The sequence below is a fragment of the Otolemur garnettii genome, unplaced genomic scaffold (genome assembly GCF_000181295.1).
Source record: "Otolemur garnettii isolate 467f Iridium unplaced genomic scaffold, OtoGar3 scaffold00063, whole genome shotgun sequence".
In the NCBI taxonomy this organism is placed as follows: domain Eukaryota; kingdom Metazoa; phylum Chordata; class Mammalia; order Primates; family Galagidae; genus Otolemur; species Otolemur garnettii.
The window spans coordinates 1559118-1571432 of record NW_003852458.1 but is presented as its reverse complement, the minus strand read 5'-3'; the positions used below and the strand labels follow the sequence as shown (position 1 = coordinate 1571432).

General features: G+C 43.5%; 1 protein-coding gene across 1 annotated transcript in view; it reads left to right on the top strand.

Annotated features, from left to right (window-relative positions):
- MTMR12 (myotubularin related protein 12) overlaps window positions 1-12315 on the top strand; it is a 91547-nt gene that overhangs the window by 54346 nt on the left and 24886 nt on the right. Inside the window, exon 7 of the mRNA XM_012807068.2 lies at window positions 2941-3070. Coding sequence (XP_012662522.1) covers window positions 2941-3070 — 130 coding nt within the window. The remainder of the gene's footprint in view (window positions 1-2940; window positions 3071-12315) is intronic.

The window sequence follows — 12315 nt, the reverse complement described above, 5'->3', positions numbered from 1 at the left end:
GGCGCCGAGCCTGTTTGTTTGTTTTTGGTTGTAGTTGTCATTGTTTGGCAGGCCTGGGCTGGATTCGAACCTGCCAGCTCTGGTGTATGTGGCTGGCACCTTAGCCGCTTGAGCTACAGGCACTGAGCCTGTTTTCTTATTTTAGAAGACACCAGTACTTCAAGACCTTGAAGGTCTGTGAAGATTATAAATTGTTAAATGTATGGCATATGGGGGGGCAGTCATTAAATGAGACTTAATTGAGGGTAAAACTGAATTTTTTTCAGAAGAGTTTATTCAGAAAATTACACTGACATAAAATTTACCTTGTATTCATAAAAGGCTGAACATAAAATTTCTTCCTTAAATTTGTCTTTGTGAATGACAGATCTTTTTCCTGTAGCTATATATGCAAGTGCTGATTAACTAGGAGCTGACTTACATCTGTGGCAACATGAGATACACAGATATGATTCCTTTGATTACTATAATTTATATAAACATTTACTGAGTGCACATTTGAAAAATCATTGTCTATCTTTAGGAATTCTGTCTTTTCCTTATATTCAGATTCTTGTTCTGTACCCAACATCGGGCAGTTTCTCAGGCTGCCAGCATGTTGGTCAGCGTGCCAAGATTCTTACCTTGATTGACCCTGGCCGTTTTATTACCTTCTGGTGGCTTTTTGTGCCAGAGGCCCAGGATATATGTAGCATCTTTTATTCTATTTTATTTCCATCCTCATTCTCCTCTCTTCCTTCCAACTCCTATATATATATATATATATATATTTTTTTTTTTTTTTGAGAAAGGTTATGACTGACAGATGGTAATTGATAAATTAGCTTTTCATTGAATAGGGGTTTGTAGAGGTGGGTGCTTTGCAATCTGAATACCTGTAATTATTCCCTGCCTTAATTCATAAATGAATTTCAGCTAAGAGGTCCTGAATGCTTATTTATTACATGGCATTTTAGGGAAATACTTGCCTGTATTGCTAAGAGAATGGCATACCGGCTTGGCGCCCGTAGCACAGTGGTTAGGGTGCCAGCCACATGCACCAGGGCTGATGGGTTTGAACCTGGCCCAAGCCTACTAAACAACAATGACAATAAAAACAACAACAAAAATAGCGCGGCATTGTGGCAGGTGCCTGTAGTCCCAGATACTTGGGATGCTGAGGCAATTACTTAAGCCCAAGAGTTTGAGGTTGCTGTAAGCTATGATGTCATAGCACTCTACCAAGGACAACATAGTGAGACTCTGTCTCAAAAAAATAAAATAAGGCTCGGCGCCTGTGGCTCAACTGGCTAAGGCGCCAGCCACATACACCTAAGGTGGCGGGTTCGAATCCCCAGCCCGGGCCCGCCAAACAGCAATGATGGCTGCAACCAAAAAATGGCCAGGCGTTGTGGCGGGCGCCTGTAGTCCCAGCTACTTGGGAGGCTGAGGCAGGAGACTCGCTTGAGCCCAGGAGTTGGAGGTTGCTGTGAGCGTGATGCCATGGCACTCTACTCAGGGGGATAGCTTGAGGCTCCGTCTCAAAAAAAAAAATAAAAAAATAAAAAAATAAATAAAATAAAAATAGTTGGGCATTGTGGTGGGCACCTGTAGTCCCACCTACTTGGGAGGCTGAGGCAAGAGAATTGCTTAAGCCCAAGAGTTTGAGGTTGCTGTGAACTGTGATGCCATGGTACTCTACCAAAGGCAACATAGTGGGACTCTGTTTCAAAAAAAACCAAACACACACACACAAGAAACTGTAATATGCTCAGAATATTACCTGGCACATAGTGCTGTATAAATATTAACTATTACCATCATTATTATTTTTGCTCTGCTCTGGTTTTATTAAAAGAAGCAGCTAGTGTAGTTTTATCACTATTTTTCCCAGGTTTGGGTTTTTTTTTATTTTTTTAAAATTTTTATTATTATTATTATTATTATTTTGAGACAGAGTCTCAATCTGTCGCCCTGGGTAGAGTACCATGCGTCACATGCTTACAGCAACCTCAAACTCTTGGGTTTGAGCAATTCACTTGCCTCCACCTCTCATGTCACTGGGACTATAGGCACACGCCACAATGCCTGGCTGTTTTGTTGTTGTAGCTGTCGTTGTTTGGCAGGCCCGGGCTGGATTTGAACCCACCAACTCTGGTGTTTGTGACTGGCGCCCTACCCGCTGAGCTACAAGCGCCCTAGCCAGGTTTGGGTTTTTAAGGTGTACAAAGGTAAACTTATTTTGGTAGAATTTCTGTAAATACCCAAGACTATTTTGGTGCATGCCTCCCCCCCATCTCCCACAAGCAGTGTTGTGGCTTGGGAGAGGACCAAGGACATGTCCACTGTAACCTAGGCCCAATCCTAGTGGGTAGTGGCAGGGCTGGGTTAGGGGCAAAAGTATCCATCACCCTGATGCAGCCCTTGGCTAGCAGGCCCTGACCTTTACCCTGACTGTCTGATCAGTTTGTGGCCTTTAATAACCAGCTGTCACACTGGACAACCTCTTGTAGGCAATGCATGATCAAACTGAAGGAGGATTTACATTTAAGAATCTGAGATGCTATTCACATCAGTTTGCCATCTTATGCACATATTGGTAGGGCTAAAAATATTTCATCATTTTGGCATTTGCGCCAAGTCTATCTTTTAGTGCTTCACACAATCTTTTTGTGTTATATAAATTATCTCATGGTCAGATGACTGAAAATGGAGCTATAAATTACTCTTGCAAGGAATGGAACAGGAACAATCCATTTCCTACAGTATAAAAAGGCACCCTCAGTCATAATTTTGGATTACTAACCAAGAAATGAAACAAAGTTAGGATCAAGCCTTTATTTTGCTTAGATAAAAAACAGACTTAGTGGAGGAAAGTAGGACCTTAGAGGGACTTTCACATAATGAAAATTCCAGCCTTCCTGAAAAGATTTTATTATCTTTTAAATTTTGTTTTGTTAGCTGCTGATCCCAAGAACCATACAGTAATGTTTGACACGCTGAAGGACTGGTGTTGGGAACTGGAGCGGACCAAAGGCAACATGAAGTACAAAGCAGTGAGTGTCAATGAAGGCTATAAAGTCTGTGAGAGGTAAGCGCTTAAAGCGGGGCATGTGCCGTATGGTTCACCCCTTTGAAGTGTATGATCTTTTCTAGTATATTCACAGGCTTGTGTAGTCATTATCATAGTCAATTTTAGAATATCTTCAGCGTCCCCCACCAACAAAAAGCTCTTCCTACCCATTAGTAATTACTTCCCATTTCCCCCTCAAAAACCTCTCTTGCCCTCCTCCCAAGCCCTGGCAACCATTAATCTACTTTCTGTCTCTAATTGCCTGTTCTAGACGTTTCATATAAATGGAATCATACAATATGTGGTCTTTTATGACTGACTTTGTTCACTTAGCATAATATTTTCAAAATTCATTCATGTTTTAGCATGTATCAGAATTTCATTCTTTTTTATTAACAAATAATATTCCGGGGTATAATGATATTTTATTTATCCATTCATTAGTTGATGGGCAGTTGGACTGTTTTCACTTTTTGGCTCTTTTGAATGTACTAATACAAACATTCATATATAAATTCTTGTGTGAATATATGTTTCTATTTCTCTTGGGTATATAAAGTAAGGGTAGAATTGCCAAATCATATGCTAACTCTGTGTTTAACTTTTTGAGGAACTGCCAGACTGTTTTCCTTGGAGACGGCACCATTTTACATCCCTACCAGCAGTGTATGAGGGTTCCATTCTCCATATCAATACTGACATTAGAAAAAAAATTCTTAGTGTCTCTTAAATATTCAAAAATGTGGCTTGGTGCCTGTAGCTCAGTGAGCAAGGTGCCAGCCACATACACCAAAGCTGGTGGGTTCAAGCCCAGCCCAGGCCTGCTAAACAACAGTGACAACTGCAATAAAAAAATAGCCAGGCGTTGTGGTGGGCACCTGTAGTCCCAGTTACTTTGGACTGAGGCAGGAGAACTTTGTAAGCCCAAGAGTTTGAGGTTGCTGTGACGCCGTGGCACTCTACCGAGGGCGACATAGTAAGAATCTGTGTCCAAAAAAAAAAGAGTGGCGCCTATGGCTCAAAGGAGTAGGAGACCAGTCCCATATACTGGAGGTGGTGGGTTCAAAGTTGGCCCCAGCCAAAAACTGCAAAAAAAAAAAAAATCCCTCAAAAATGTGTCTTTTTTTTCATTATTACCATTATATAGAGAATCTAAGTATAAAACTTATAGAGGCATTTCTGAATTTATCCTGTATATTTTCTTTAATCATTCAACAAAAAAAATTTTTTTCTGAGACAGAGTCTCACTTTGTCGCCCTTGGTAGAGTGCTGTGGTATCATAGCTCATAGCAACCTCAAACTCTGGGGCTCAAGAGATCCCTTTGCCTCAGTTGATTTCCTTTTTTTTAGTGGAGATGAGATCTTTTGCTCAGGGTGGTCTTAAACTCACAAGCTCAAGCAATCCATCTACCTTGGCCTCTCAGACATTCAACAAAAGTTTTGAGTACCTGCTGTGTACCAGGGAATGTCCTAGCTACTGGAGATATAGCTTAGCCATCAACAGAGCACCTGAAAAGCTCTGTCCTCCTGGATTTCATTCCAATGGGAGCAAGATTGTTAATATAATAAATAGATTATGACATATTAAAAGGCAAGTGCTGTGTAGAAAAACAGATCAGGCAAGGGGTTAGGGAATGCTGAAGGGGATGGAGGGAGGGCTGGTCAGGAAGGTTTGTGCCTATGTGGCCTTCGAGCACAGCCTTGAAGGCAGTGAAGGATTGAGTCACAGGAAGCCTGAGGGAAGAGCACGCCAGGCAGAGGCTGGTGTATGGGGTGGTGAGGGTCCCAGAATAGGGAGGAGGGAGCTGGAGAAAGAGCAATAGGTGATAAGGATGGAGAGAGAAGGAGGCCACTGGCTGGTGATGTCTAGAGGCTTTAACGCAGGGGAGCTGGAGCCTGGGCAGGATGTGATCTGACCCTGCATAATCTATTTTTAGAAACTTGAATCTTATCATGTTGGACCATATTCCCTAACACCCTGTTAAAGTACTATAAAATGTATTTTGTAGAGGTCTTTGTATTCACAGTTCTGATAGGCCTCTTAAGATCAGTTTTGACTTTGATCAATCTCAAATATTTACAAAGTTAGTCTCCCCCCCATCATAGCATAAGCTGTAGTGACAGTGGGAGAGGCCTGCAGAGCCCTGAATCTAACCCCAGCCTTCCATTCCCACTGTCATTCTCAGTCCTACCCTGTTCTTTCCTCCTTCCCAGTTACAAAGCTTTTCTGTCCTATGGGGATGACAACTGGAAAGGCTATGCCTTTTTCCCCTTAGACCATGTCATAATTGGCTGTATGGTCTTCTCCAGTGTACCCTGGTCCCCCAACATCTATTCACCACATAGGAGGCCCAGGGGCCTCTCCACATGCATCTGCTCATACCGTTCTTGGCACAGCAGGAAGTACACCTTTGTACTCCAAGGTGCTTCTGGTTTGACTCCAACTTTGTGTCACACCCCTCTGGCTACACTGACCTCTGCCACAGGCCTCACCTAGCAATCTCCTGTCTGGAAGTGGATTTTGCTTCTAGCTATATGAATGTAATTAACTCCACTTTATTGGTCAGCTCTTAGATGTCTCAGGACTAGGTCAGGTGTCCTGTGAGTACTGTAACTGCACTGTATGCCCCTCCTCATAGCACTTCCTGCAATCAAGAGTTTATTTTTTATCTAAATCATTATATGGTTAATGTTTCTGCAACCTCCAGTTCTGTGAAATCAAGGACAGGGTCTATCTTGTTCCTTGTTTATCCTTAGTACCAAGCACATTGCCTGGCTTCTAAGAGATGCTCCCTAAACAGGAGAAAGAATGAATAAATTGATGAGAAGTTAGATGGGGACTCCAATCAGTTTGGATAAGAATAAGAGGCATGGTGGTACACTCCCAGAGTGCTGGGAGGCCAAGGTGGGTGGATCACTTGAGCTCACGAGCTCAAGACCAGGCTGAACAAGAGTGAGATGCCATCTCTAAAAATAGCTGGGCATTTTGGTGGGCACCTGTAGTTGCAGCTACTTGGGAGGCTGAGGCAAGAGAATCATTTGAGCCTAAGAGTTTGAGGATGCTATGAGCTATGATGCCCTGGCACTCTTCCCAGGGTGACTGAGTAAGACTCTGTCTCAAAAGAAAAAAAAAAAAAGGGCTCCACACCTGTAGCTCAGTAGCTAGGGCACCAACCACATACCAGAGCTCCCTGGTTCAAATCCAGCTCAGGCCTGCTGAACAACAATGACAACTACAACCAAAAAACAGCTGGGCATTGTAGTCCCAGCTGGGACCAGTAGTTCCAGCTACTTGAGAGGCTGAGACAAGAGAATTGCTTAAGCCCAAGAGTTTGAGGTTGCTGTGAGCTCTGACACTACAGCACTCTACCCGGGGTGACAGCTTGAGACTGTCTCAAAAAAAAAAAAAAAAGAAAAGAAAAAAACTGAGTGTCTACTTCTCCTTTTCATAAGGCCAGAGCGATATATTCCAGTACTGTAGGTCTATTTCTTTCTTTTTTATTTTTTGTAGAGACAGAGTCTCACATTATCACCCTCAGTAGAGTGCTGGTGTCACAGCTCACAGCAACCTCCAACTCCTGGGCTTAGGCAATTCTCTTACCTCAGCCTCCTGAGTAGATGGGACTACAGGCACCCGCCACAATGCCCGGCTATTTTTTTGTTGCAGTTTGGGCCTGGGCTGAGTTTGCACCCACCACCCTCGGTATATGGGGCTGGCATCCCACTCACTGAGCCACAGGCACCACCTAGGTCTATTTCTTTTCTTTTTCATTCTCCTCCCCAAACACCTTTCTCTCATCCCACCTCCCTGTAAAGACATAGGAAGGTATACAGCCCTGTAGGAACTGTACAACACAGAGGGATCTCTGAAATGGTGCTGGCACGGGGAGACATAGCTGCTCCAGGCTTGTGCCTGAGTGGATCATACATACAATTTTGCATGAAGTAAAATCATGCTGTGGCCAGGTGCAGTGGCTCACGCCTGTAATCCTAGCACTCTGGGAGGCCAAGGCGGGTGGATTGCTTGAGCTCATAAGTTCGAGACCAGTCTGAGCCAGAACGAGACCTCATCGCTCAAAAAAAAATAGCCCAGTATTGTGGCAGGTGCCTGTAGTCCCAACTACTCAGGAGGCTGAGGCAAGAGAATCACTTGAATCCAAGAGTTTGAGGTTGCTGTGAGCTATGAAACTACAGCACTCTACTGAGGGCAACAAAGAGAGGCTCTGTCTCAAAAAAAAAAAAAAGCTGTATTTGGAGAGCTGTTTACTTTGTATTCTAAACTCATCCTAATGACTAGAATGATGGCTTTGCAAGGAGAAAGGATTAATTGCTTGTATCCACAGGGAGTCTCACAGCAAAGACTCCCCAGAATCCAGCTGGAAATGAGAGGGTAGGAAAGGACAGCCTCAGAGGCAGCGCTCTTCCTCTGTGTACAGCTGCCTCTGCTGCGTGAGGAATGCTGCACTTGCTAATACAATGGGTTCTGACTTTTTACTTTCTTTTCTTTTTTCATTCTCCAGAGTCTTGCTCTGTTGCAGACTGGAGTACGATGCCATCATCATTGGTCACTGCACCCTCCAACTCCTGGGCTTGAGTGATCCTTCTTTCTCAGCCTCCCAAGTAGCTGGGACTATAGGTTTCTGCAATTGTGGCTGGCTAATTTTTCTATTTTTGCAGAGATGAGTGTCTCACTCTTGCTCAGGCTGGTCTCAAACTCCTGACCTCAAGCAATCTTCCCAACGCTACCTTCCAGAGTCCTAGGATTATTGCCATAAGCCATGGATCCTGGATGTTTCTGACATTTTTTTAGTCTTTAGCAGGCCCCAACTGGGCTTGAACTGCCAGCCTTGGTGTATGTAGCTGGTGCTCTACTCCCTGAGCTACAGGTGCTGAGCCTGTTTCTGACTTTTTTTGAGTAAAAAACTCTAATAGAAAATTAACTGTGGAGGCTCGGCACCTGTAGCTCAGCAGCTAGGGCACATGCACAGGAACTGGCAGGTTTGAATCCAGCCCGTACCTGTCAAACAACAATGACAACTACAACCAAAAAATAGCTGGGCCTTGTGGGAGGTGCCTAAAGCCCCAGCTACTTGGGAGGCTGAGGCAAGAGAATCATTTAAGCCCAAGAGTTTGAGGTTACTTTGAGCTGTGACACCCTGGCACTCTACCCAGGGTGACAGCTTGAGACTCTATCTCAAAAAAAAGGAAAAAGAAAAAAATTAACTGGGGAACTAACATTATAAAATATTCATTTTTACATTTTTACTGATTGGGGAAGACCTGCAAACTTTTTTTTTTTTTGAGACAGAACCTCAAGCTTTTCCCCTGGGTAGAAGGCTGTGATATCACAGCTTGCAGCAACCTCCAACTCCTGGGCTTAAGCGAGTCTCCTGCCTCTGCCTCCCAAGTAGCTGGGACCACAGGCGCCCGCCACAACGCCTGGCTATTTTTTGGTTGCAGCCATCATTGTTGTTTGGCAGGCCCAGGCTGGATTAGAACCTGCCACCTTAGGTATATGTGGCTGGCACCTTAGCCACTTGAGCCACAGGCGCCGAGCCCCTGCAAACTTTTAAAACCATGTGGCCTCAGTCCAGCTTTGTAGCATGAGCCACTGAGGAAGGAGCTGAGAATCAAGTTTAAACAACCTCACAGGTGATTCCTGAAAAGGTTGAGAAACAGTGGCCTGTTCGCAAGTTACCATCTAGAGTGGTTCTTCTCAGGCTGGGTGTGGTGGCTCATGCCTATAGGTCTAGCACTCTGGGATGCCGACACAGATGGATTTCTTGAGCTCAGGAGTTTGAGACCAGCCTGAGCAAGAGCGAGACCCCGTCTACTAAAAATTGAAAAAACTAGCTAGGCATAGTGGCACATGCCTGTAGTCCCACCTATTGAGGAGGCAGAGACAAGAGAATTGCTCAAGCCTAAGAGTTTAAGGTTGCTGTGAGCTACGACGTCATTGCACTCTACTTAGGGTGGCAGAGTGAGGCTCTGTCTCTAAAAAAAGGGGGTGCTTCTCATAGTTTAGTGGGCATCTAAATCATGTAAGGATTTTATTGAAATGCAGAGTCTGATTCAGTAGTGGGGTGACACCTAAGAGTCTGGTCTCCTCATAAGTTTCCAGGTCATGTCATGGTATAGTTGAGTAGCAGGATCTTCTAGAACTATGGTCCCCAACCCTTAGGGCCGCCATGAACTGGTCCAGTCTATGGCTGCACAGCAACAAGTGAGCAGCCGGCAAGCAAGGCAGCGAAGCGTCTGTATTTACAGCTGCTCCTCATTGCTCACGTCACTGCCTGAGCTCCGCCTCCTGTCACATCAGCTTTGACATTAAATTCTCATAGGGACGTGAACCCTGCTATAATCTGTGCATATGAGAGAAGTGCACACACCAGCTCCCTCGTGATCTGAGGTGGAGATGTAATGTGCTTGAATCATCCCAAAACCATCCTTCCTCACCCCTAATCCATGGAAATATCCATAAGACACACTGGTCCCTGCTACCAAAAAGGTTGGGAACCACTGCTCTAGAACAATAGTTAATAGTACCCAGTTTTCGGTCTGGCTAAATAATTCAAGTGCTTTTAAGCTTTTGATTTAATAGTTCTGGCACCTGGGCATTGGGGGTTTGTTAATGGTCTCATTGATTTTAAAGAGCAGACTGAATTTTAGAGCATTGACCTGTGAAGAGGTCACTCACTGACTGCACCTGCAGAAGGGGTGCTGTAGCGTTCCCGCATCCCTGCAGTCAGGTGCGAAGATACTGTAGGCTCTTTAGGAGCCAAGTAGTCTTCACTGTTTTGATGGTTTGAGGTATCTCAGCCTTGACCAGTGATTCTCAGACTTGGTTTACATCACAGTCATGTGGAAAGTCTTTTTTTTTCTTAACTACCTTTAAGGATATTTTAAATTAAAAATTTCAAGTAGTATAAAAGAAAAGAGGATTTGCTGAATTCCCCTTTACACCTTACCCAGACAGCAGTTGTTAACTCGTGGGTAACCCTGCTTCATACCACCGATTACCCCCTCCCTTATATTATTTTGAAATAAATCCCAGAGCTCATGACATTTTCATAAATATTTTAATATGTATCTCTAAGAATTAAAGATTAATTCCTTATAATTAATTCTGATTAAGTAAATATATATAACCATAAAATCATTACCACACTTTTTGAGTTTCACACTAATGCTTTAATATCCATTAAATTAGGGTTCAGATTTTCTCTAGTGTTTTATGAATTGTTAGAGCAGTTTCTCTTTCTTTGTTTTTCTGTTTTATCATTAATAAAGATTTAATGAGATTGATATTTTGGAGATAGTTGATAAGTTTCTTAAATTATTTAACTTACAGTTCTGGTTTTTGTTTTGTTTTGTTTTGTTTTGTTTGTTTTTGAGACTGAGTCTCATTATGTTGCCCTCGGTAGAGTGTTGTGACATCACAGCTCATAGCAACCTTAAACTGTTCGGCTTAAGCAATTCTCTTGCCTCAGCCTCCCAAGTAGCTGGGACTGCAGGCGCCCACTACAACACCCAACTAGTTTTTGTTATAGTTGTCATTGTTGTTTAGCAGGCCTGGGCTGGGTTCGAACCTGCCAGCTCTGGTGTATGTGGCTAGCGCCCTAACTAGTAAGCTAGGGGCACTGAGCCCAACTTATGGATTCTTATGCCATCATATTTTTTCTTATAATTAGTTAAAGCAGCCAGGCCATTTATCTAGTAGTTTCCCACAGCCTAGATCTTTTTTTTTTTTGAGATAGGATCTTACTCTGTTGCCCAGGCTAGAGAGCAGTGGTGTAATCCCAGCTCACAGCAACTCAAACTCCCAGGCTCACAGGATCCTCTCGTTTCAGCTTCCCAAGTAGCTAGGAATACAGACACGTGACACTATATCCAGCAGATATATAACTTTTATTTGGTAGAAGTGGTAGTTTTGCTATGTTGCCCAGGCTTATCTTGAACTCCTGAGTTCAAGCCGTCCTCCTGCCTCTGCCTCCCAAAGTGCCAGGATTACAGGTATGAACCACCTTGCCTGGGCCCACACTCTGAATTTTGATGGCCACAGCCCTGTGGTGATATTTAGTGTGTTGCTCCATCTTCGGTGACTTGACTGGGTCTCATGGGTCGATCACATTTTAGTTCTTTTTTTTTTTTTTTGAGACAGAGACTCAAGCTGTTCCCCTGGGTAGAGTGCCGTGGCTTCACAGCTCACAGCAACCTCCAACTCCTGGGCTCAAGCGAGTCTCCTGCCTCCGCCTCCCAAGTAGCTGGGACCATAGGCGCCCGCCACAATGCCCAGCTTTTTTTTGGTTGCAGCCGTCATTGTTGCTTGGTGGGCCCAGGCTGTATTCAAACCTGCCACCTTAGGTGTATGTGGCTGGCGCCTTAGCCACTTGAGCCACAGGTGCCAAGCCTCACATTTGAGTTCTGATCCCTTAACTGTGAAAGTCCATCTTTACCATGACTTGGATACTTAACAGATCTCTGTCAAATGTGCAGCACTTTTACAAAACCATCCAGTTATTTTCTGTTGTTATTTAACACCATAAGCACCTTTTTCCTCATGAGATTTATTTGTAGCTCTTTGAGGAAAGATGTTTACAGACTCACAGTGACTGGATTTAGGCAGGTTCTTTTTAATAGAAACCTACATCTGCTGACTAAAAGAAGAGGTGGTGTTCCCATGTATCTTTAATCTTTGCAACTCAAAAAGCCTAACTCTACCATATCCTGCTACTTAACAGATTTGTTCTTTTTACAGACTAAATTTTCTCCTGTAGAAATTGAAGTCATGCTGCTTGGGTTCAGATCTCAACCCCACCACACATCTACTAGTTGTCTAAACCAGGAAGGGTCTTAGCAGCGTTGTGTCTCAATTCCTTTATCATTAAAATGGAAATAATAACAGTATATGCCTTGTAAGATTGTTAGGATTAGATGAATCATTTGTGTTAAATAACCAGAACAATGTCTGGCACATAGGCGCACTTGAATGTTGTTTTCAGAGCACTTGATGAAATGTTTAGGCAGCAGTCATCATAATGACTGATTTTTATATAGATGTTTGTATGCTTACTATATAGGAATAATCATTCCCAATATGGAATTCATACGCTTTTAGGTATCATATGGTTTTTTTTTTTTGAGACAGAACCTCAAGCTATCCCCCTGGGTAGAGTACTGTGGCATCATAGCTCACAGCAACCTCCAACTCCTGGGCTCAAGAGAGTCTCCTGCCTCTGCCTCCCAAGTAGCTGGGACCACAG